Below are 26,585 nucleotides of genomic sequence, written 5' to 3'. Positions count from 1 at the left end.
AAAGAATTGGGCCCCTGACTGGATGTGAGGAGAAAAATAAGCTTTTGCTGCTCTTATTACCACAGTATTTTACACATTTAGTTGGATTAACACTTTTTTTTTTCACCAGTGGTGCCCTCTTCCCTCTTCATAAGTGCAGTCACCTTTACGGTTTTCCTTGTTCAGTTTTTTCCCTTGGCTGCATCTCCAGTTTTTTTAACTGCGTTAGTGATACTATCCTCCACTTTTCTCAAAATTGTCAGTTCTTGCCTACACACATATATATACAGGAGACTAACAGATGCGTTGATCAGGAGAGCATCTCATGCAACTAGCTTCTGTTCAGAAAAAGTCAGGCCGCTACTCTGGATTATCAGACCAAGATATGGAACATTTTTGATGAGCTTGGAAAAGACAAAGAAGTATTAAAGGCCAAAATGATGGCAAATGATAGACAAGCTGAAGATAGATAAGTACTGTAGAGAAAGAAAAGAAGAATCTGCTACCCTTGTATTTACTATTACTATTCCTGCTCCTACTAATAGTAGTAACAGTTTCTTTTCTCATGCTTAGCATTACTATCTGGTAACTTAGGAGAAGCAAAAGTTTATTTATTTGTAAAACAATTTGTACACAAGTTTCAACCCTGGCTGTGATCCCTAAGAAGGTGGATTCAAGTTTAGGGCAATTTGTTCCTCAATTCTTCCCCTGGCTTTCTGAGCTATTATTTTGCAATGGTGACTTCTAGGATTGTCCCGAAGGTGTTTTTTTCAAGAGGCAACTGGGCTTTCTTTGGGTTTTTTTTTTTTTCTCTTAAAGACATTTTGCTTCTCATCCAAGAAGCATCTTCAGGTCTGATTGAACGCTAGAGAATGGAAGGATTTACATTCCTTGTCATCTGGTTGTTATTCCTTGCTGTCGTCTGGTTGACTTCTATGCTTGGCATTAGCTTTCTTCTAAAAAACAAGGGTAGTTCTTGCATGCTTCCTACCTCTTTATTTGTGGTTTAGCCAATTCATCCTGCTGAGATTTTAAAGAACAAAACATGGGCCTTTTATAGACAGATGTAGAATGACATTTTGGAAATCTAAAACTATCAAAGAGACCATCCTCTGTTTGCAACATGTTTGACCCAGTTAACCAATAACCTGGTCAGATCTCTTGATCTGCTGTGGAAGCACATAATCATGCTAATGGGAATGAGGGAACACTACTTATTTTCTCCAGAAACTAACGAATATGTCCCAGATTTGCCTTCATTCATGGACTTCACCATCATTTCTCTTCTCCGACCTGGCTGCAGGAGGCAGAAGACAAAGAAGTAAAGAAATGGCAAAAAATTCACATGGAGCTGGATTTAAGACAATTCACCGTGGCCAATTCACTCTGTCGGCTCATTCTGGACCACTCACTGTGGCCAACTTGCCACAGGAGAACTCGCTGTGGGACAATTCAACACGAGATAACTTGAGAAAGGGACAAGTGAATTGTAGCAGGCCTTATCTTGCTTTAGGTTTGAACCTTCTCAAATTAGAAATCCTTGAGGGTGGGGTGAGCTCAGGGGTGAAATTCAGCAGGTTCTGACAGGTTCTGGGGAACCAGTAGCGGAAATTTTGAGTAGTTCGGAGAACCGGCAAATACCATCTCTGGCTGACCCCAGAGTGGGGTGGGAAAGGAGATTTTGCAATATCTTTTCCCCAGGAGTGGGGAGGGAATGGAGATTTTGCAGTATCCTTCCCCTGCCACACACACCAAGCGACACCATGCCCAAGCCACGCCCACAGAACCAGTAGTAAAAAAATTTGGATTTCACTACTGGGTGAGCTACAATTGTATTTATCCCTTTCTTGAGTTATCCTGCATTGAATTGCCCCGCAGTGAGTTGGCTGTGGTGAGACAGTCATGGTGAGATGGCTGCAGCGAGTTGGCCAGGATCGGTGAACCATAGTGAGTTGGCCGTAACAACTTGTTCCGCTCTGCATGGAACTGATTGCATATTGAGCTAGAATCCCCACAGACCATCACCCTGTAGTGGAGACACAGTTCTCGACTCACATCATCAACACAACAAGGAGAGTGAAGAACAGACACACAAACACAATGTCTGAACAGAGTTGGATTCCTCACAACGTACATCATACATGCAAAGATAATGCCAGCGGAGAAAGGATTTCTAACCAGACCACATCGGGAGAACTCAATGCACTGCCTGGAATAAGGAAACTTCATATAGCTCACTTTCTTCCTCCATTGAACTATTTTGAGTTGGTCCCATCTTAAGAAGCACTAGTTTCTTCATCAGACAATTCTGATAGTATTTGATGTTCTTTTTTTTTCTTCCATTCAATCCTGTCCCATTCTCAAAGACTTCCTGGATAGGTCTCTGCCATTTTCTTGACAAGGTTTTTCAGAGGTGTCTTGCCACTGCTTCCTTCCTAGGGCTGAGAGAGAGCGACTGGCACAAGGTCACCTAGCTAGCTTTGTGCCTGAGGCGATACTAGAACTCACGGACACCTGGTTTCTAGCCTGATGATTTAACCACTACACCAAGCTTTTATTTATATGGTAATATGCAAAACCAGAGCATCATTGAACTAGCCCTGGCATCGTACAGCAGGTGCGAGAGCATCGAAAGTGGTGTCTCAATGCTGCAATAAAAGATTACCCCAAGGAATCTTACGGCTGCTTTGAGGCATGAAGGATTGGGTCCATTCATCATTTAATTTATTTATTACATTTCTGTGCCAACCACCTCACTGATAACAGTGGCTCTATATCATACAGGTGCATTAAACAGAGAAGACGAGAGTTGAGCATAAACCAGTTTTGTGTTTTTCCAGTAAGTTCTCAAAGCCTATATAAACTGCTGAGATCGATAGGCCAACTGTGATTAAAATCCAATTAATGGGCTCACTATTGTTGTTTCCTTGAGCAAAGAGGGAGAGAAAATTATTTTTGAAAAGTAGGTAATAGGTCACTGTGACACAGCCCAGCCAAAGACTTTGGACCTCTCAGCCTAGCGCCCACTCAAATTAGAAACGAAAGGCAGGATGGACTAAAGTTATTTAGATAATGGTTACCCAATTTGTCCCAGTTATGATTGCCTGACTTCTTTTATGTCTCTGCCCGCTGAGATGACAGTCTTTCTCCCATTGGAGAGCTGGACGAAAGGGAGGGATTTAATGAGCCTGACGCTATTTTTGTATCGTTGGAGTTTAAACTTTGCCACCCAGTAGGAAAAAAAAAGATTTTGGCTGGACAGACGGAGAACGGAGAAGAAAATAACCGTATTCAACTTCGCAGCAAGGAAAACCTTTGGGATTGGAAACAATTGGCTAAACCGAATCAACACTGGAGAACACTCTCAGGAGTAGGTAAGGTGGTACAACCTCATTTTTTTCCCTCCAAATTAACTCAACGGGTTTCATCTTTGGAAACAAGTGCAGGACAAATAAGAGGACGGAGGTCAGGGCTGTGTGCGGAGAAGAGAAACATGCACGAAGCAGTGGTACATGGAGATAAGTCTGTTAATCAGAAGGCGATAGACAAGCAAACGAACTAGTTTTCAGAAGACCAGCCTCAGATTAGAAGAACCCCCAAACTACTCAAATTTCTTCAGCTTTTTTTTAAATTACATTTTTCAAAGCTGGATATGTCCTCTAAATTACTGGGTATAGTTGTGTTGTATTTGGGTGCAAACTGGAAGAATAAATGTACAGAGACTAAGCTTTAATTGCAAGATATCTATTGTGCCGAGAATACATTAATTGTTATTTATTAACAGAAGTTAACAGAATAACAGAGTTGGAAGGGAGCTTGGAGGTCTTGGAGTGTTGGAGCATCCACAAATTGTGAAGTTCCACTGACTAATTGTTCTAACAGTTAAGAAATTTCTCCTAAATTGCTTCTTTCTTTGATTAGTTTCCATTCTTCACTTCTTGTCCTGCCTTCTGGTGCTTTGGAGAATAGCTTGACTCCCTCTTCTTTGTGGCAGCCCCTCAAGTATTGGAAGACTGCTATCATGTCACCCCTAGTCCTTCTTTTCACTAGATTAGACTATTAATTGAAAGTAAATATAATTTGGTTTTCTGCACATGGTTTTCCTCAAATCTTTGTGCGTGTTTCTGGAGGTAGAGAGATAGATACATCGCTGTCAATACACAGATTCATTTCTTTACACAGAAATAAAACAGATGTGTCTGATTACAAAGACGATTAGAGGACCCAAAGGTGATTAGGGGACTGGAGGCTAAAACATATAAAGAATGATTGCTGGGATTGGGTATGTCTAGTTTAATGAAAAGAAGAACCAGACGTGACTTGATAGCAGTATTCCCATATCTCAGGGGTTGCCACAAAGAAGAGAGAGTCAAACTATTCCCCAAAGCACCAGAAGGCAGAACAAGAAGCAACGGACGGAAACTATTCAACTTGGAATTAAGGAGAAACTTCCTAACAGTGAGGACAATTAACCAATGGAACAACTTGCCTCCAGAAGTTGTGAATGCTCCAACACTGGAAGTTTTAAAGAAGAAATTGGACAACCATTGACTGAAATGGTATAGGGTTTCCTGCCTGAGAAGGGGGTTGGACTAAAAGACCTCCAAGATCCCTTCCAGCTCTGTCATTCTATTCTATTCCATTCCATTCCATTCCATTCCAATTTTCTAATCTAATCTCAGCATCTTAATCAATGGCGTACTCTGTGCACAGAGTGTGTTTCTTGACGAATCTGTCTCAGTTGTGGTTATACCTCCCATTTTTTTAAAGAAACAATATCAAGTAGTACAGGTTGCCCTCAACTTACAACCATAATGGAGCCCAGAATATGTTGAGCCACACACGAGACCAGACCCGATGTTAGGACATTTTTTCAGTGGTCATTAAGCGGACACCATGATTGATAAGTAAATGTTGCAGTTGTTAAGCAAACGCCATGGTCATTAAACAAATTATTCTATGCCTATGGCCATGTTTGTACACCACCCAAATCCCAGTGACTCTTCGCCGTGGATCCCAAATTAACAAAAACATCTGGATTGAGTAATAATCAACGGTAGACCAATTGAGACAATGATAGCAGTAGTATAATAATACTGATGAAGCGATCATCAAAGGAATAATAATAATAATAAACCATCACAAAAATACAGTAACCCCTACATTCTGTATGGCTGTGGAGTGTAGGACCAGAGCTGATATTCAGCCAGTTCAGACCGGTTCGCCCGAACCAGTAGCGGAAAGTAAGTGAGTACCACCCCTATGTAGGATCAGAAGAAGAGACTAAAACTACCAGGAGAGAAATCAAGGCTAAACATCAGGAGGGTTGACTATGACTATAGGAGCTGTCAATCACTGGAATCGACTGACACCTGAGCAAGTAGCAAGTTCTCCCTCACTGGAAGTCTTCAGACAAAGGCCGGATAGCTCTGAGCAAGGGGCTGAATTAGATAACCTCTAGGATCCCTTCCAGCTCTACGGTTCCAGGTGCTCTCCAGAACAGCTCCATTTTAGCTTACTTCTGGAATGGGTCTATGACAATTCGCCACAGCCAACTCGCCGCAGCTAATATGCTGCGGGACGATTCGCTGCAGAATAAGAGTTACATTAATATCAAAGAAATGGTGGAATAGAATCATTAAAGAAAGAATGTGAATGGCAAAAATTACAATATTATTTTATTTATTTTGAATCATTAAATTGAATTGTCAAATTGTCTCACGGCGAGTTGGCCATGGCGAGTTGGCTGTTGCGAGTTAGTCACAATGAGTTGGCTGTGGTAAGTTGTCCCATTCCGTTCTGGAATAGCGTAATGGTAGTATGTCCGTGGAGATTCTCCATCATCCAGAAGTGTTTCTTCCAAAGGGAACTGGACTTTCTTGATTATTTTTTTCTTTGAAAACGTTTCGCTTCTCACGCAAAAAGCTTCTTCAGCTCAGGTTCCGTTCAACCGAAGAAGCTTCTCGGATGAGAAATGAAACATTTTCAAAGGAAAAACAAAAACAAAATCTGATTTCCTTCTGGAAAAAGCACCGTTGGGAGTGTAATGGAAGGCTCGAACCTAAATAAAGACAATTCCATGAGTCTAGCTTCAAGTCCCTTTAGAGTACAGGTAATCCTTGACTTGCAACCGTTCATTTAGTGACCATTCAAAGTTACAATGGCCCTGAAAAAAGCGATTTCTGATTGTTTTTCACACGAGCATTGCAGCATCCCCATTGTCATGTGATAGAAACTCACATGTTTCACAACTGACTCATATTTATGTTGGTTGCAGTGTCCCGGGAGTCATATGTGATCCCCTTTTGCGACAAGCAAAGTCAATGGGACAGCCCGATTCCCTTAACAACCGTGCTACTAACTTAACAACTGTGGCAAGAAAGGTGGTAAAATGGGGGCAAAATTCACTTAACAGATGTTTTGCTTAGCAACAGAAATTTGGGGCTCAATTGTGGTTGTAAGTCGAGGACTACTCATACTTTATGAACACAGGGTAGAGCCAAAAACTTCTCTTGGGACAGGTAAACTGGCAGACCTTTCTGGTAGGACATCCTTCCTTGAAGATAAACTAAGTTTCTAGTCCCCATGGTCATAAATGAAGAGGCAAAACAGGAATCAGTCTTTGAACAAGTGATTTATCTGTTTGTTTTGTTGGGCTTTATTTACATGAATTGCTGGAGAATCAGAGGTGGTTTTTTTAACTAGTATCGATTTATTTTCTTGGTTTTCTTTGTCCTTGTTTATTTTGTTATTTTACTTTCATTTTGTCTAAGCTTCATTTTTATTTCTTCTTTCCAAACTTCTTTTTCTTCTTTCATTTCTTCTTTTCTTCTTTTCTTTCTTCTTTATGAAACTTGGTTGTGAACTGTCTAGAGCAGTTCCATGGCAAGATAGGCAGCAAATAAGTTTAATAGTAAGAATAATTTCGGGCAAGACATTCCCTCCCCCCAAAGATGCTAGTTTATCTGCCTGCAAAAATAAAAGTAAAAATTGGCCACCAAGTTTTAGCTAATATTAATACCGTCCTTATAATACTCTATTCAATAATACCGAAGTCTCTGACAGATTTCCAGAAGATTTTGTGTTTTTCCTGAGATCTTTCATCAAACTAAATGGATAAAGAGACGTTTGTCTCAAAGGTCCAAGCTCCGGACTTAAACCAACATCAGGATGCCACTCAATCTGGGTTCCAAAGGGTTTATTAAGCTGGATTCTTGGCTGAGTTCCGTCAGCAAGTAATAAGGAATGAAGTTAGCGCTGGGAGCCTCCAATTGAAGAAGCCTGAAGAACTGAAGGAGCTTCTTGGATGAGAAGCAAAACATCTTCAAAGAAAAAACAGAAAGTCCATTTGTCTGTATTAATACAGAAGAGTCTGTATTTTTTGCTGAGACCTTTCATCAAACGAAACAGATAAATCCCAAAGGTGCTTTTTTTTTCAAGGGGCAACTGGACTTTCTGTTTTTTCTTTGAAGACATTTCGTTTCTCATCCATGAAGCTTCTTCAGCTGTGACGGGATGGAGGGGAATGGAAGGAGCTGTCTCCTTGCAGACAGCTGGTCATTTGCATCCTTTTAGTGAGTCGTTGAGGCCACTTGGAGGTTTATCTGTGTCCTCAGGGTCACCTGAGTGGCGCAAATGGGTATGGAGCCTTCTTGGAACTGCTTTAAGGACCGTGTTGTAGATTGGAGACAGATGGTGCTGTATCCCTCCCTCTCTCTTGAGAGAGGGCTGTTAAATTTGGACGTAGATGGCCTCTTTGAGACCCTCTTTCCAACCAGCGGTCCTCTCTGTCCAAAATGTGCGTGCTTTATAGGCTACAAATCATCTGTTCTGTGACCATAACTTCAGTTGTAACGGATTGGTCATAGTGTGTACTACCTGTAATTTAACAGTAATCTGGCTGGAGTCATGCACCACAGCAACTATACTATAAACCTGGGGAAATAAGTCTCAGTTACTCCTTTCCCATAACCTGCTAGGCCAAACCCGTAAACCTTATCATGGCATAAGGTGACATCTGAGTTGATGCATTGATTTGGTTGGTTGGTTTGGTTTCCATTCACAAGTTCAACTAACTCCATGGTTTAACTACCCTGTTTGTTGGGTCCACCCAACTGTGCCTAGCAGCTGCTCCCAACCCTCTAACTCAGGGGTGTCAAACTCAAGACCTGGGGGCCAGATCCGGCCCATGGAGTACTTAGATCTGGCCTGTAGGGGTGCTCTGGAAACAGCGAAGGACCGGCCTGCGGTGCCTCTGCCAGCGAAAATGGAGCTCGGGGGTGGCCACGGATAGCCCTCCGGAGCTCCGTTTTGGCGGGCAAAGGGTTGCAGGAGGCTGTGGCAGCCGAAAACGGAGCTCAGGAGCCCGTTTTCGCTGGCAGAGCGCTCAGGCCACCCCAACATGAGTGACATTGAGCTTGCCATTCCCACCCCAGCCATGCCTATCCCAGCGAGGTCATAAACACAACCCTGATGTGGCCCTCAATGAAATCAAGTTTGACACCCCTGCTCTAACTCATCTTTTCTCTCTTGCAGTCATGGCCTGCCCCAATCTTGACGGCATGGAGTTGCTGGATCTCCTCTTTGACGGGCAGGATGGAGTCCTTCGCAATGTGGAGCTGGGATCCTCAGAGGCCCCTTGGATGGCACAGGAAGGCAGGGTGAGCAGATGGCACCGGGATGAGAAAGGGTGGGGGGGAAGGCAGCAGCTGAGCAAGACGTAGGAGAATAGGGTTAATTGCTCCGTTCTGGCTAATAGTATTGAAAATATTCTATGCTCGGAGCAAAACTTAGTAGCCTGGCACTTGAAGATTAATATCCCAAACAAGAGGAATTTAAACAATAGTGGTAGAATGGAATGGAATGGAATAAGAATAGAGAGGAGAGGAGAATATTGGAATGAAATATTGGTAGTGCTGTAATAAACAGAATTTCTAACAAAAACAACCAAGCTCAGAGAGCACCCTTCAGAGGGATACCAGCTTAATTCTGGCCTTAAATTTTACTAGGCATTGTCCTTATTAGGTATTGCCCTCTTTGCAATTAAGACAGAAAACTGAGAATATCCTGTTTCAGCACTTACATTGCCTGGTTAAAACATTCAGAATGATATGAATGGTTTATGTAAGATTTCAAGAGGAAATTAGTTTTGGGTTTGCTCTGTTGAAGCTTTGTTTGCTTGTAGGAAGGTTGCTTTCTGAGGTTGCTTTTTCACGGAGAACCTCTCCATTCTGTTTGTAGGATTTGCTGAACCCTCAAGAGAACGATGACTTCATCAACTCCATCTTAGGAGCGGCAAACACCGTCCTAGATTCTCCAAGCTGGTCTCCAGCTGCCAGTGACAGCGGCATATCTGAGGATCCAAATTCTGATCAGCTGGACAGCCCTCCACATTACGTCCCAACCGGAAGCCCAGAGGCCTACTCTGATGGAAGTTCAGCTGGTGACCTGGCCTACGTCCCGTGTCAGGACTCCTGTCAAGCCTTACCTGTCCTAAAAGGACCAGCCACCGAGCTGAGAGAGATGGATGTCTCCATAGACTTCAGTGAGTGCCTTGTTTTTCCTTCCTTGAATGTAAAACCAGGTTGAACTACCATCTCTGGGGCACTTGAGAGAAGTGTCTATGGAGATTCTCAGACATCCAGGCCATGGATGTCTGAGAATATATAAATAATAGATACAAACTCAAGGTAAACCGTTCCAAACTCGATTGCAGAAAATATGACTTCAGTAACAGAGCGGTCAATACCTGGAATGCTCTACCTGACTCTGTGGTTTCTTCCCCAAACCCCCAAAACTTTAACCTCAAACTGTCTACTGTTGACCTCACCCCATTCCTAAGTGGTCTGTAAGGGGCGTGCATAAGAGCATCAGTGTGCCTATTCTTTTTTACTTACTCTTTTTATTTATTCAAATTATGCTTATACTTTTACCTGTTATCTTATATATGCTTGACAAACAAACTTATGATTATGAAATGATTATGGTTGTCCCAAAGGTGCCTTTTCAAGAGGCAGCTGGATTTTCTGGTTTTTCTTTGAAGACGTCTTGTTTCTCATCCAAGAAGCTTCTTCAGCTCTGACTGGATGGAGGGGAACAGAAGGATTTATACTCCTTGCAGACAAATCTGTTCATTTGCATCCTTTTAGAGAGTCATTGAGGCCACTTGGAGTTTTAGCTGTGTCCTCAGGATCACCTGAGTGATGCAAATGGGTGTGGAGCATTCTTGGAACTGTTGAAAAGATCCATGTTGTACACTGGAGACAGATAATGTCATATCCCTCCCCCTCTGTCGAGGGTTCTCCAAGTGGCCTCAACGACTCTCTAAAAGGGTGCAAATGACCAGCTTTCTTCCGCAAGGAGTATAAATCCTTCTATTCCCCCACCATCCAGTCAGAGCTGAAGAAGCTTCTTCGATGAGAAGCGAAATGTCTTCAAAGAAAAACCAAAAAATCCAGTTGCCTCTTGAAAAAAAAACACCTTTGGGAAGGGCTCTCACACCGCGTCCATACATGGAGAGCCTTAAGCATCTGGTCATTAGTGTGAACAATAGCTTTCATCAGCCCCACTCAATCATTTGTCCAGAATGGTATAGGATCTCCCGTTGGTGAAAGGGGTTGGACTAGAAGATCTCCGAGATCCCTTCCAACTCTGTTATTGTGGTAAACAGAAGGAAATGAGAATCACAGCACAGAATACACAGGGTAGTATGATATCATTACATATGATACATGTAGACAGATTATGGGTAGTTGCCCCCAAAGAACCAAGATGTATAAATTGGCTTCCACAGCATACAGGTAGTCCTTAACATACGACCACAACGGAGCCCCAGATTTATGTTGCTAAGTGAGGTGGTTGTTAAGTGAATTTTTGCCTCGTTTTACGACTTTTGCTAACATTTGTTAAGTGAATCTGTGCGGTTGTTACATTAGTAACACAGTTGTTACATGAATCTGGCTTCCCCACAGGCTTATCAAACAACAACAAAAACCACAACCACAAGAATTCAGATTAGCAAGTAACCAGAAAGGCCTGACTGACCTCCGAGGAGTGGCTCTCAGTCAGATAAGATAATAATGTACTGGAAGAACAAATCTTATCTGCTCCAAAGCAATTTCCATGTACACTGAAAAGCTGGATTTTTTTTTCCTTCACTAATCACCAGGTTCCCTCCCTAATTTCTTTGCAGATATGTGGGCTGCTGGTTTTTATCCAGAGGAGAGGCAAGTAACAGATGCCACCCATCAAAACCCACCCTCCTGCACGCTCACAATTAAGGATCTCCTCCTTTCAAACAACTCTGAAATGGCAAGTATTTCAGTCGTAATAACCGTGATGGGAATATCTAGAAACCCAGTTCATTTTTTTACAGTTACTTCCAGAGGTGGGCGTCACATACAGTGACAACTGGTTCACCCAGCACTGGAAATATGAGCATGCGGGGGTGCACGCTCACTTTGCTCGCGCACATGCCGTCCACGCATGTGTGCAGTGTCACAAAACACAGGAATTTGCTTGCACGTGCCATCCAGACATGTGTCCGGTGTCAAACAATACAGCGATATAGGACAGGATTGCGCCTGGGCGGGGGTGGACCCACCTGCAGGTCGCAACTACCAGTTCACCCAAACCAGCAGCAGCTGGCAGCAGCTGGTTATTTCTAAGTACACTTGTACATGCTTTCTACTGAATCAACCTGACTCAGGAAAAAGTAAAGAGAAGAGCCACAAACATGATTAGGGGACTGGAGGCTAAAACATATGAAGAATGGTGGTTCCTGGCTCAATAGCAGTAACTGTGAGAGGGATCTTGTAATGGACAATCACTGAGCCATCTGTGTGCGGCAGCTGCCAAAAAGGCCAACGCAGTTCTAGGCTGCATTAACAGAGGGATAGAATCAAGATCACGTGACGTGTTAATATCACTTTATAATGCCTTGGGAAGGCCAGACTTGGAATAGAGCATCCAGGTTTGGTCATCACAATACAAAAAAAATATTGAGTCTCTAGTACAGTGATGGCTAACCTTTTTGCTGTCATGTGCCAAAAGTGGGGGGAGCGTGGGGGGGGTCGCACCCGCGTGTGCCCACGCCCATAATTCAATGCCCCCTGCCCCCCGTGCATGCGCCCATTACCTCCCATGCACCCCCCGCTTTTGGCACGCGATGGCACGGTGGGCCCAGTAGGCCAGTTTTTCGCCCTCCTCAGGCTCCAGAGCCTTTCTAGGAACCTGGGGAGGATGAAAACAGCTTTCCCCACCTACCCGGAGGCCCTCCAGAGGCTGGAAACAGCCCCTTTCCCGACTTCTGGAAAATCAGTTGGCTGGCGCGCGCATGCTCACTAGAGCTGACTAGGGCAATGCTCGTGTGCCCACAGATATGGTTCCACGTGCCACATGGGGCACGCCTGCCATAGTTTCGCCATCACGGCTCTAGTAGATCAAGTAAGTATTAAAAAAACTAAATCACAGAAATGTATGCCTCCCTATTTTTATAAGTTTATGAAACCATGTCTGCGGAGGTGCAGTTCCGTGTCACACCCACCCTGGGCCTACCCCACACCCCCACCCGGCCCTCCAAGGTTAAACTCAATCCTGATGTGGCCCTCAATGAAATTGAGTTTGACACCCCTGTTCTAGAAAGAGTGCCGGGAAGAGCAACAAAGAGGATTAGGGGACTGGAGGCTAAAACATATAAAGAACGATTGCAGGAACTGGATACATCTAGTTTAATGAAAAGAAGGACTAGGGGTGACATGATAGCAGTGTTTTAATATTTAAGGGGTTGCCATAAAGATGAAGAGGTCATACTAGCTTTCAAAGAGCCTTTGTGGCGCAGCAGACTAAAGGGCTGTTAAGTAGCACCAGCTGCCTGCAATTACTGCAAGTTCAAATCTCACCAGGCTCAAGGTTGACTCAGCCTTCCATCCTTCCGAGGTAGGTAAAATGAGGACCCGGATTGTGGGGGCAATAAGCTGACTTTGTATAAAAAAAGAACACCGCTTAGGGGGGGCCCCGAAAGCCCTACTAAGCAGGTATATACAAAAGTACGAAGGCTATTGCTTAACGCATTGTAAGCTGCTCTGAGTCTCTGGAGAAGGGCGGCATATAAATCAAACCAATAAATAAATAAATAAATAAAGCACTGAAAAACAAGATGACAAAGAACAAATGGAAACTAATCAAGGAGAGAAGCAACTTAGAACTAAGGAGAAATTTCCTGACCGTGAGAACAATTAATCAGTGGAACAACTTGCCTCCAGAAGTTGTGAATGCTCCAACACTGGACACTTTTTCAGAAGAGATTGGACAACCATTTGTCTGAAAGGGAATAGGGTCTCCTGCTTGACCAGGGGGTTGGACTAGAAGACCTCCAAAGTCCCTTCCAACTCTATTATTCCATGTTCTATGATGGGGATATCTAGAAACCCGTTTTTTTTTAAATGGCTATTTCATTCTCCCCTTGTGACGTTCTAGCACCAGCAGGCTATCACCTCCTCAGTGATGAGACAAGTCCCAGGGACCTGCCAGGAGCTGGTGCTGACCGAGGATGAGAAAAAATTGCTGGCTAAGGAAGGTGTGATGCTTCCGACCCAGCTGCCTCTCACCAAGGTAAGCAACATTTCGGCCAGGGCAGGGGTGAAAGGCTACCGGTTCGGACTGGTTCAGACGAACTGGTAACGATGGCGGCGGGTGGTTCGGAGAACTGGTAGTAATGGCAGCGCAAAGCTCCGCCCATCTACCTGGTTGTTGTTACTTCCTGATTTTAACCAGGAAGTAATCTGGTTTTTTACCCTCTGCGCATGCGCAGAAAGGTTTGCGCATGCACTTCCGAACCGGTAGGGAAGGTAAGTAGATTTCATCCTTGGGCCAGAGGTCTCCAACCTTGGCAACTTTACGCCTTGTGGACTTCAACTCCCAGAATTCCTCAGCCAGCGCATGCTGGCTGAGGAATTCTGGGAGTTGAAGTCCACAAGGCGTAAAGTTGCCAAGGTTGGAGACCCCTGATTTAGGCTGTGCTTTTTCTCAGATATAATCTTGGAAAGCAGGGCTTGCTAATCAAGTAGTCCTCGTCTTACGACCACAATTGAGGCCCAAATTTTGCATCGCTGAGCAAGACCATTCTCCAACGGGTTTTGTCCCATTTTACTATGTTTTTGCCACTGCAGTTAAGCGGATCGTGTGGCCGTTAAGGGAATTATGCCATCGTTAAGCAAATCTTGGCTTCCCCTATTGACTTTGCTTGTCGGAAGCCAGCTGACTAGGTTACAGATGGTGATCCTATATGACCCTCTGAATAGTGCAACTGTCATAAGTACGTGCCAAGTGCCCAAATTTAGATCGTGGATCATGGGGATTGCTGCAATGGTCGTAAGTTTGGAAGCTGGTCATAAGTCACTTTTTTCAGTGCCGTTATAACTTTGGGAAAGCAGGGATTGCTAATTAGTACAGTCCTTGACTTACAATGGGTATATTTCTATTACTAAGTGAGATAGTTGTTCAATGAGGTTTGACCCATTTTACGACCTTTCTTGCCACGGTTGTTAAGTGAATCACTGCAGTTGATCAGTTAGTACCATGGTTGTTAAGTCAATCTGGCTTCCCCCATGGACGTTGCTTGTCAGAAGGTCGCAAAAGGGGATCACGTGACCTTTGGAACCCTGCGACAGTCAGAAGTACGAGTCTGTTGCCAAGCATCTGAATTTTGATCATAATGATTCATGGGGATGCTACAAAAGTCGTAAGTGTGAAAAAATGGTCGTCGGTTATTTTTTTCAGTGCTGTTGTAGCTTTGAACGGTCACTAAATGAACTGTATAGTAAGTCGAGGACTATATACAATGAGAAATTCATTGACATACTTTTTAAAAAGAAAGGACTTTGGTCATTGCACGTCGTGTTCACAAAGAGCCTCGGTGGCGCAGCAGACTAAAGTGCTGTTAAGTAGCACCAGCTGCCTGCAATTACTGCAAGTTCGAATCTCACCAGGCTCAAGGTTGACTCAGCCTTCCATCCTTCCGAGGTAGGTAAAATGAGGACCCGGTTTGTGGGGGCAATAAGCTGACTTTGTATAACAAAGAACACCGCTTAGGAGGGGGCCGAAAGCCCTACTAAGCAGGTATATACAAAAGTATGAAGGCTCTTGCTTAACTCATTGTAAGCCGCCCTGAGTGTCCGGAGAAGGGCGGCATATAAATTGAACTAATAAATAAATAAATAAATAAAGGGACCAAAACCTCTTCAAATTCGATGTGTAAAAAACGGATATGGTTAAAAAGAAAACGAATAGATAAGGTGGATCTCTTTGCATCGGCAGTATGAGGAACGGGTTCTGAAGAAGATCCGTCGAAAGATCCGGAACAAACAGTCAGCTCAGGAAAGTCGCAAGAAACGGAAGGAATACATCGATGGTTTAGAAAGCCGGTATGTGATTTTTCCCTTCCTCGTTTTGAGTTGGATCTGATCATCAACAAGCTAGACTAGAACATGGATGAAGGTTCGTTTGTTCTGAACACACAGATTTTGTAAAACCACATTGGTGGGATTTTTAGGCACCATCATAATCCATCCTCTTGTGAGTGGTGCGGTGGCCTAGAGGTGGCACTCTCGCCTCACAATCAGGAGGCTTGTGAGTTCAATCCTAGGTAGAGGCAGACATTTCTCTCTCTGAGAATATATCTGCTGAACAAAACTCTGCATTGGTGACAGGAAGGGCATCCGGCCAGGAAACATTTAGCTCCATTCAGTTGCCCAGACTCCACCCCGCAAGACTCCTGATCCATCTTCTTGATTATAGTCTTCCAGTATTTGAGGGGCTGCCCCAAAGTTGACCCCCTCGGTCAACTTATTTTCCAAAGCACCTGAGGGCAGGACAAGAAACAACGGATGGAAACTAATCAAGGAGAGAAGCAACCTGGAATTAAGGAGAAGCTGTTGTGACCTAGGCTCACTTAGTCATTACAAGACACAATTAGTCCCAAACAAAACTATTTTATTATAACAGCTGAGAATTACTTCATTCCCAGCTTAGTCCAAATTAATTCCAAAACAAATCCTTCAGAAAAAGTCCTTCGGGCTTATCACAAACCTTTATCTTCTTTGGCACCCTGCCAAAGGCATTTCTTGGCAAAGCCCCACAAAGTTCAGAAACAAGAGATGCCAACTGGAAACAGATTTAGCAATGTTGCTTTCTTACAAAGAGCCCAAGAGCCTTTGCAGCTCTGCACAAGCGTGCACTAGGAACAGGCTCCTCTTGTTCTTCTGCCTCTCCACTGTCCGACTCTGGAGGCTCCGGTTTCCACCCATCACTCCCAGATGGCCCTGGCCCCATCTCTGCCTCCGATGCAGAGCCCTCGTCTGGGCCTTCCCCAGACTCCAGGACTGGCCCATGGTCCTCCCCAGCCTCCTCACTGTCCGACTCTGCTGCCAGCTCCACAGGCTGCTGGTGGACCACAACAGAAGCTTCCTAACAATGAGAACAATTAATCAGTGGAACAGCTTGCCACTAGAAGTTATAGACGCTTCATCACTGGAGGTTTTAAAGAAGAGACTGGACAGCCCCTTGTCTGGAATAATATGGGGTCTCCTCCTAAACCTCCAAGGCTCTATTCTGATTGATTGATTGATCGATCGATCGATCAATCAATTTCTCCTTTCCACTAATTATTGTATGTCAGGCTGGAAAACTTAGAAAGATGACGAAAACCATCTGGGAATAAACCAATTCCTGCCTGTTTCACCTCTGTTGGCCTTTTGCTTTTCAGGATGTCGGCTTGCACAGCTCAAAATCAGGAGCTCCAGCGGAAAGTGGTTCACCTGGAGAAGCAGAACTTGTAAGTTGTCCACCGCAATGGGTGTTTTGGCAATGTGGCAATTTGGTGTGTTTCCCAATAAGCCCGAATACTTACGACCACGATTGGGAGCAGAATTTCCTTTGCTAAGCGAGGCACTTTGTTCCTGTGAGTTGCGTCCAATTTTATGACCTTTTTTTTTTTGCCACCGACGTTAAATGAATCTGGGTCCTCCCACTGCCTTGGCTGGTCAGAAGATGGTTGAGACGGTCCCCAATGGCAGTCACATGATCCCCGGGTCTCTGTAACCATCGTAAATACATGCCGGTTGCCAAGCATTCGAATTTTGATCATGTGGCCTTGGGGATGCTGCAACGGTCGTAAGGGCGAGGACCGGTTGTGAGTTGCTCTTTTCAGTGCCATTGTAACTTCAAACAGTTGCTAAACGAAAGTTGTAAGTTGAAGGCTGCATGAATGCAGAGCACACGTACATTAAAATACCAGTTCAATTACATTATTTTGATTTTGCTCTGAAGTTAGCCTTTAAATCAGGGGTGAAATCCAGCAGGTTCTGACAGGTTCTGGCGAACTGGTAGCGGAAATTTTGAATAGTTTGGAGAACCAGCAAATGCCACCTCTGGCTGGCCCCAGAGTGGGGTGGGAATGGAGATTTTGCAATATCCTTCCCCCAGGAGTAGGGAGGGAATGGGGATTTTGCAGTATCCTTCCCCCAGGAGTGGGGAGGGAATGGGGATTTTGCAATATCCTTCCCCCAGGAGTGGGGTTGGAATGGGGATTTTGCAGTATCCTTCCCCCAGGAGTGGGGAGGGAATGGGGATTTTGCAGTATCCTTCCCCCAGGAGTGGGGAGGGAATGGGGATTTTGCAGTATCCTTCCCCTGGAGTGGGGAGGGAATGGGGATTTTGCAATATCCTTCCCCCAGGAGTGGGGAGGGAATGGGGATTTTGCAGTATCCTTCCCCCAGGAGTGGGGAGGGAATGGGGTTTTTGCAATATCCTTCCCCCAGGAGTGGGGAGGGAATGGGGATTTTGCAATATCCTTCCCCCAGGAGTGGGGAGGGAATGGGGTTTTTGCAATATCCTTCCCCCAGGAGTGGGGAGGGAATGGGGATTTTGCAATATCCTTCCCCCAAGAGTGGGGAGGGAATGGGGTTTTTGCAATATCCTTCCCCCAGGAGTGGGGAGGGAATGGGGATTTTGCAATATCCTTCCCCCAGGAGTGGGGAGGGAATGGGGATTTTGCAGTATCCTTCCCCCAGGAGTGGGGAGGGAATGGGGATTTTGCAATATCCTTCCCCCAGGAGTGGAGTAGGAATGGGGATTTTGCAGTATCCTTCCCCCAGGAGTGGGGAGGGAATGGGGATTTTGCAGTATCCTTCCCCTGGAGTGGGGAGGGAATGGAGATTTTGCAGTATCCTTCCCCCAGGAGTGGGGAGGGAATGGGGATTTTGCAATATCCTTCCCCCAGGAGTGGGGAGGGAATGGGGTTTTTGCAATATCCTTCCCCCAGGAGTGGGGTGGGAATGGGGATTTTGCAGTATCCTTCCCCTGGAGTGGGGTGGGAATGAGGATTTTGTAATATCCTTCCCCCAGGAGTGGGGAGGGAATGGAGATTTTGCAGTATCCCTCCCCTGCCACGCCCACCAAGCCACGCCCACATAACCGGTAGTAAAAAAAATTGAATTTCACCACTGCTTTAAATGGAACGAGGGAATCAAAGATCCAGAATGGGACAACTCGCCACGGCCAACTCACCGTGGCCATCTGGGCCACGACCAACTTCCCACCGGACAACTTGCTGAGAGACAATTCAGCAGTTTTATTTCATTATCTTAAATGATTTTTTAAAATGGTTTTGATTTTTGTCCTTCGTGTTTCGTTTTGTCCCTCTTTTTTTTGTGTATCCTTTAATGATTCTGTGCCAATATTTTTCTGATATGAGGTAATTTTTGTCCTGGGGAAGTTTCACTACCGCTTTATAAAACTCTTAGTAAGGCCACACCTGGAATACTGCAGCCAATTTTGGTCACCATACTACAAAAAAGATGTTGAGACTTTGGAAGAAGTTCAGAGAAGAGCAACTAAGAGGATCAAAGGCCTGGATACTAAACCATTTATTATTTGTTTATTAGTTTGTCAAATATGTACAAGATAGCAGGTATGAATATGAACATGGACATGAACGAAGGAAATGAATACAAATACACGGAAACCATAGGAAAAACGGCTGCAGGATTTGAGTTTGGCTAGTCTAGAGAAAAGAAGAATTAGGAGAGACACAATAGCAGTATTCCAGTATTTGAGGGGCTGCCCCAAAGAAGAGAGGGGTCAACTTATTCTCCAAAGAACCGGAAGGCAGGACAAGAAGCAATGGATGGAAACTAATCAAGGAGAGAAGCAACCTGGAATTCAGGAGAAACTTCCTAACAGTGAGGACAATTAACCAGTGGAACTACTTGCCACCAGACGTTGTGGGAGCTTCATCGCTGGAGGCTTTGAAGAAGAGTCTAGAGACAGTTTGCTTGGGCAGGGGGCTGGACTAGAAGACCTCCAAGGCCCCTTCCAGCTCATTCATTCTATAGACTTCAAAGTTGGCCGTGGCCAATTGTCCCGTGGTGAGCCTTCTTGTGGCGAGTTGTCCTAGACCCATAAAGAGGAGCTGTTCCACAACAGCCTTGTTTCTTTCCTGGCCATTACCCCTCCCCACAATGCCCCCCCACCCGCCCAGTGTGCCCAAATGGCATTCACTGAATCAATAGAAGAAATTCTGCCCTTGTTAAATGTTCTGAATTCACCCTCTGCCCCTCAAAAACCTGCCCCTAAACTGGAGCCTTCTTCTCCTCCTCCTCCTCCTAGGTCTCTTCTGCAGCAGCTAAAGAAACTCCAGTCCATCGTGATGCAATCTAGCGGCAAGGCTGCACAAACCAGCACCTGCGTGGCGGTAGGTTAGAGCTTGTGTACCTGCATCCGTGTGCAGTTAAAGAGGAGTCCTCGGCTTATGACTGCAATTGAGCCCCTAAAGTTCTGTTCACTAAGTGGGACAGGGGTCACGTGAGTTTCGCCCCACCCAAGAGTCCTCGGCTTGCGACCACAATTGAGCACCAGAGGTGGGTTTCAGCAGGCTCTGACCAGTTCTGGAGAACCGGTAGCGGAAATTTTGAGTAGTTCGGAGAACCGGTAGTAAAAATTCTGACTGGCCCCGCCCCCATCTATTCTCTGCCTCCCGAGTCCCAGCTGATCGGGAGGAAATGGGGATTTTGCAGTATCCTTCCCCTGGAGTGGGGTGGGAATGGAGATTTTACAGTATCCTTCCCCAGCCATGCCTATCAAGCCACACCCACCAAGCCATGCCATCAAGGGTGAAATCTAAAATTTGTAACTATCAGTTCTGTGGGCGTGGCTTGGTGGGGGGGGTAATGTGACGGTGGGCGTGGCCAACTTTTTTTTTTTTTTACTTTTAAAAGCATTTTTTCTACAACTTTAAGAGGTTGCAGAAAAAATGCTTTTAAAAGCCTCTGACGATCCCAGCTGAGCCGCACAATCATCAGAGGCTTTTTTTTTTTCTTTTAAAACCATTTATTCGGCCAAAGAGGTTGTAGAAAAAAATGCTTTTAAAAATAATTAAAAAAAGCCTCTGAGGATTGCGTGGCTCAGCTGGGCAATGGGGGGGACAGGGATTTTTGCTACCGGTTCTCCGGGCCACCCGCCTCCATCACTACCGAATCGGGCGATTTGGTCCGAACCGGGAGCATTTCACCCCTGCATGCCATGCCCACCAAGCCACACCCACAAAACCGAAAGTATATTTTTTTGAAACCCACCACTGTTGAGTGCCCCATTTCTGTTCGCTAAGGAAGACAAGGGTCACGTGAGTTTCACCCCCATTTGACGAGCTTTCTTGCCACCGTCATTAAGGGAATCACTGCAGTCCTTAAGTTAGTCACAAGGTTGTAAAGTGAATCTGGCATCTCCATGGATTTTGCCCGTTGAAAGGTCACAAAAGGGGATCACATGATCCCGGGACACTGCGACTGTCATAAATGTGAGTCAGTTGTCAAGCATCCAAATTGTCAATCACGTGACCATCGGGATGCTGTAAATGGTCCCTTTTTTTTCAGTGCCACTTAACTTTGAACAGTCACTAAAGGAACTGTTGTAAAGTCGAGGACTACCTGTAATAACAGAATAACAGAGTTGGAAGGGACCTTGGAGGTCTTCTAGTCCAACCCTCTGCTCCAGAAAGATACTAGCGTCTTTTTTAATGTCCTCCTCAGGTCTTGCTTCTCTCCTTCGCCCTGTTCATCTTCCCGTCCATCGGCCCTTTCACCAGCAACAAAGCCGAGACCTCAGGTGACTTCGTACCTGTGAGAGGTGAGCAAGGGGGGCTATTAGGTGGGGGGGCACCTGGGCAGAGAGAAGGCACTGAAATCACTCTCTCTCAGCCTCAAATAGTTGGCATCATAGCCGAAAAGCTGATGATTAATCCCCTCGAAGAGCCCAACGTCTGTAGAGATTCTCAAGCCAGCCAGGTTGTCCCAAAGGTGCTTTTTCAGGAGTCAACTGGACTTTCTTGTTTTTTTCTTTTGAAGACGTTTCACTTCTCATCCAAGAAGCTTCTTCAGTTCTGACTGAATAGTGGGGAATGGAAGGACTGATACTCCTTGCAGACAGCTGTTCATTGGCATCCTTTTAGAGGGTCGTTGAGGCCACTTAGAGGTTTATCTGTGTCCTCAGGGTCACCTGAGTGGTGCACCTGATCCCTGTAGTGTGCAGTTTTTTCCTCTGGAAATCCATTCCTTATTCCCACACCATTCAAAGGGGGTTCATTCCAAGTTGCACAGCTAAAAATCTGTAGAGATTCTCAGTCATCCAGGTCATGGTTGTCCCAAAGGTGCTTTCTTCTTTTTTCTTTTTTGAAGAAGCTTTGCTTCTCAGAAATTTAAATTGTAGAATCTGCACAGTTGTCAGCATGATACAGCAAAGTGGTAGCTAACGTGCAGAATACAGAGTTGGAAGGGACCTTGTAGGTCATCTAGTCCAACCCTCCGCCCAAGCAGGAGACCCTACACCATTTCTGACAGATGGCAGTCCAGTCTCTTCTTGAAAGCCTCCAGAGATGAAGCTCCCACAACTTCTGAAGGCAACTTCTGTTCCATGGGTTGATTGTTCTCACTGTCAGAAAGTTCCTCCTTATTTGTAGGTTGAATTTCTCCTGGATCAGTTTCCATCCATTGTTCCTTGTCTTGCCTTGGAAAATAGTTTGACCCCCTCCTCTCTGTGGCAGCCCCTCAAATACTGGAAGACTGCTATCATGTCTCCCCTGGTCCTTCTCTTCACTAGACTAGCCCAGTTCCTGCAACAGTTCATCGTATGTTTTAGCTTCCAGTCCCCTCATCCTCTTGTTTGCAGCTTAGTAGGAAAGGCAGAAGATACCTTAAGAATCAGTCCTTTGCAATTCCCCCAATCCTTTGTGCGTGTCACTCATGCTCCATGTCCTTTTCCCTCCCAGTTTTTTCTAGGTCCCTCAACAACGATGCATCATCTAGAATTGTCAATGCCCTGGGCAAGGAGGCCGAGCAGAGTGCCAAGGAGAGCGTCTGGAAGGAGCCAGCTCACCGGGCACACGATGCTCCCAGCACCTTAATCAAAGACCTCTTGAAGCTTCAGAAGCAGGCAGAGACCCTGCCGGACAACCACACTGAGGTCTTCACAGAAGATAGAGCTGCCCCTTCGGAAGGACTCGGGCCTGAGGTTCCGTATCCGGTCCAGAATTTGACCTCGGTGGCATGGACTGAATCGGAGCAATTTGGAAATGGGACCTTGGAACAGACGGACGAGCTGTGACCTTCCGTCCGGCTGCTTCCTCTCCCTCGCTGGGCCCGTGTGGACTAAACCAGGAAGGGGAATGGGGAAGCTGTGTGTATGTGTGTGTGCAGCAGGGTTACGTCTCTCCTACTCAGGAGGACGGAAACGATGTGGAAGAGAGTCACAGTGTGAGAAAGCAAGGGGGCTGAATCCTCTCAGGATATTTGAGGACCCCCCGAAAAAGTCAAGCTGAGCCCCGGTTCCCCTCTTCCATTTTTAAACCCAGGGGGGCAGGGAGGGGGGGGGAATTCTCCAGGATGGTGTGGGAGTCTCAAACAGAACTGTAGTTGTGACACCTTCAGGGTCATTGCAAAGTGTGTCGCGCCCGACATCCCTCGTAGAACTAAGGGTTTTCAGTGTTTTTATTACAGGGAAGATTTGGAGTTTGAAATCTGAATTTTTTTTTTTGTTCCTCCTGGCTTCTTGAGATTTCTATTCATCTGGTTTGCAGTGAGGATGAGTGAAAGAAAATGTTCTTTTCTTTCTTTCTTTTTTTTTTGCAAGGTGGGGAAAAAGCTGAAATGTATATATGGTTACCCCTAACAGCTTTGCACCATCCGAAGTACAGGTAGTCCTTGAGTTATGACCGCAATGGACTCCCCCAAATTTCTGTGGCTGAGTGAAACATTTAAGTGAGTTTGTTCCGTTTTACGATTTTTTTCTTGCCACCTTTGTAAGTGGACCACTGCACTTGCTCAGTTAGTAACATGGATGGCTAAGTGAATTTGGCTTCCCCCGTTGACTTGGCTCATCAGAAGGTCGCAAAAAGTGGATCATGTGACCCCGGGGACACTGCGACCATCATAAATACGAGTCAGATGTCAAGGATCAGAACATAAATCTCAGGATGTTGCGACAGTCGTAAGTGTGAAGAAATGACTTTTTCCACTGCCGTTGCGACTTTGTCACTAAATGAACTGTTGTAAGTCGTGGACTACCTGTGGTAATCTTTTTGGTGAAGGGTTAAGAGTCCAGAAAAGGGAGCAAAGGTTCATCTCAATCAGCCTCTGCTATCTTTATTTGGGGAAAAAAAAAATCTTAATCAGGAATGTAAAATGTAATCTGCCTCTATAAGAATGTTCAGATGGCTTCGGCTGCGTCTTGCACGTTCGATTATGTAAGGAAGCGGCCGGCCTTCAGGGAAGCTCAAAGCAGCTTTGGGAGGCATCTGTTCAGATTATTTTCTTCGCGTTCCCTGAACTGCCGCTTTCGGCCCCCACGGTTTGGCTGCTTTCCCTTCTGAGGTGTCAAAGCGTGGCGTGGGGTTTTTTTTCCCCCGACATGTGACAGCTTCTGAGGATGAAATCCAAGTACCGAAGCCAGCTCAGAAGTTTCGCTGTCTCAGATGTCCTCCTAGTTCTAACTTCCTGATTTATTTTCTTTTCTGGGAGAGCAGCATTGGATCTATTGGAGTAGTGTGAATGGCCTTGAGGGGTGGGGGAAGGAGGGAAAGAGATGCTGCCTAGGGAGCGGTTGGATAAGAGAGGCTACGGCCTGCAGCTGAATAGCAGGTAGAGGAACGAGGCTCAGAAGGGACCCTCCCTAAGTTCCCAGGCTGTATAAGAGAGGAGGGGGAAGAAATGCTGCCTGGGGAACAGTCAGATAAGAGAGGACTTAGCCTGCAGCTGCATAGCAGGTGGAGGAAAAGACTCAGAAGGGACCCTCCCAGTGGTGGGTTTATAATATTCTTACCACCGGTTCGCCTCGCCCGCGCGCCATCCACGCATATGCCTGGCCTTCCGTGCATGTGCTTTGCTTGCGCACACGCCTTCCGTGGATGCACCCGGCCTCAAAAATGTGGCAAAATAGGACAGCATTACGTCCGGGCGGGTGGGCAGGCCCACCCACAGTCACCATTACCGGTTCGCCTGAACCGGTATGAACGGGCTGAATACCACCTCTGGACCCTCCCTAAGTTCTCAGGCTGTAAAAGAGAGGAGGGGAAAGAAATGCTGCCTAGGGAATAGTCAGATAAGAGAGGGCTTAGCCAGTAGCTCTTTAACAGGTGGAGAAAAAGATTCAGAAGGGACCCTCCCTAAGTTCTCAGGCTGTAAAAGAGAGGGCAGGTGTTTGTACTGTCCGATTTGTGAGATTTTACTATTGTAGCTTTACTGTAAAGTAGAAATAGCTAATCTGGTCATATTTCCTCTCTGGTCTGCCTGGTGACAGCCCCAGTCTAATACGATCCTATGGATTTTTTGAGCACATCCTGCGGTCAGCCCAGGGTACCTATTGAGCACGGCTGAGCTAACTTTGAAGGATTGGGGGGCGGTTTGGGATCAGAAATTGCGACATGGATCCCTTCGCACACCTGAAATACCAGCAGCTGGAAAACGGACAGCTGAGATAATGTGGTCGCCCATTTTCGTGTACAATAAATGATTTGAGAGAAAGCAAATGATTCATCAGCTGGTGGATTGGATTTATTGATATTTTCCCCCATAAAGACTGCACTTGAAAAGAAGAGGGGGTAGAAAAGAAGTGGGCCAAGCAAGAGGGAGGGAGAGACCCAGAGCGGGAAATGGGGCACAAATTAAGACTTAATACAGGTAGTCCTCATTTAGTGACTATTTGACATTACCAATGGAACAGCTTACCTTCGGAAGTTGTGGGAGCTTCATCGCTGGAGGCTTTCAAGAAGAGACTGGACTGCCATCTGTCAGAAATGGTGTAGGGTCTCCTGCTTGGGCAGGGGTTGGACTAGATGATCTACCAGGTCCCTTCCAACTCTGTAATCTGTTACATTGTCAAAATGACCCAAGGGTGCCTTTTCAAGAGGCAACTGGACTTTTCTTTTGAAGACGTTTCGCTTCTCATCCAAGAAGCTTCTTCAATTCTGAGAGGATAGTGGGGAATGGAAAGATTTATACTCCTTGCAGAGAGCTGGTCATTTGCATCCTTTTAGAGAGTCCTTGAGGCCATTTGGAAGTCTGGCTGTCCTCAGGGTCACCTGAGTGGTGCAAATGGGTGTGGAACCTTCTTGGAAGAGCTGAAAGGGCTAAGTTGTAGACTGGAGATAAAGGATGTTGTATCCCTCCCTCTCTGTTGAGGGTTCTCCAAGTGGCCTCAATGGCTCTCTAAAAAGGATGCAAATGCCCAGCTGTCTGCAAGGAGTATCAATCCTTCCATTTCCCCACCATTCAGTCAGAGCTGAAGAAGCTCCTTGGATGAGAAGCGAAACGTCTTCAAAGAAAAACCAGAAAGTCCAGTTGCCTCTTGAAAAAAAGCACCTTTGGGACAACCGTGGCCTGGATGACGGAGAATCTCCATAGACCCTTAATAAACAAGCATTTTATTGAGTATCGCCTCTTGAGTGAGTAAAATATTCTAGGAATGGGCACTTTCGGTAAAGGGACTTGACAATTTTAGCAGGCAAGAAATTACAGATTTATAAATACCTTTGTCCCAATTGCCCAATATCTGTAGCGTCCTGGGGAAAATTATTTTGGGAGACAGGAGGAAGAGCAGGGCGTGAAGGAAGAGTCAGATAAGAGATCGCTGAGCCTACGGAAAAAAACGGAAATGTGGCAAATATCTCCAAAGGAACCCGGTCTAAATTTCTGGGACTGAAAAGGTGTGCGGGGAGGAGATATGTACTTCCAGACTTGCAAAAATTGGTTAATGTAACCTCAGAGTAAAAATAAAATTAGTACCCCTGGGGCAGTGGTGGGATTCAGCCGGTTCGGGAAAACCGGTAGTTAAACTGCTGGCTGGCCCCACTCTTCCCCACGCATCCCATTTTGGCTCCCAGGTAAGTGCAGGGAGGCCTCCCAGGACCAAAACGGGGCACGGGGAGCAGCGCGTCTCCCCCTGCGGCCCGTTTTTGCTTCCAGGGACGTGCAGGAGGCTGAGTGCTGCCTGTCACACCCCTTGGCTACGCCCACCAAGCCACGCCCACAAAATCAGTAAAAAAAAATTTGAATCCTACCACT

At 45.6% G+C, this 26,585-nt stretch overlaps 2 protein-coding genes across 3 annotated transcripts in view; one reads left to right on the top strand and one right to left on the bottom strand.

Moving 5' to 3' along the window:
- The window catches only part of LOC139317575 (dual specificity mitogen-activated protein kinase kinase 2), a 114,470-nt gene that overhangs the window by 60,198 nt on the left and 27,687 nt on the right, over positions 1-26,585 (bottom strand). The gene's annotated exons all lie outside the window — the stretch shown is intronic.
- Positions 3,250-25,037, top strand: CREB3L3 (cAMP responsive element binding protein 3 like 3). Its single transcript, XM_070931912.1, has 10 exons — positions 3,250-3,353; positions 8,515-8,639; positions 9,220-9,523; positions 11,171-11,289; positions 13,456-13,590; positions 15,295-15,401; positions 16,742-16,810; positions 19,645-19,729; positions 21,063-21,159; positions 22,298-25,037. Exons 2-10 carry the CDS (start codon positions 8,517-8,519, stop codon positions 22,630-22,632), a joined length of 1,374 nt encoding a protein of 457 aa, XP_070788013.1. The 5' UTR covers positions 3,250-3,353; positions 8,515-8,516; the 3' UTR covers positions 22,633-25,037.

This window comes from Pituophis catenifer, unplaced genomic scaffold, assembly GCF_029215685.1.
Source record: "Pituophis catenifer annectens isolate HBS135680 unplaced genomic scaffold, rPitCat1.0.hap2 SCAF_1, whole genome shotgun sequence".
Taxonomy (NCBI): Eukaryota; Metazoa; Chordata; class Lepidosauria; order Squamata; family Colubridae; genus Pituophis; species Pituophis catenifer.
This window is presented reverse-complemented; position numbering and strand designations above follow the sequence as displayed.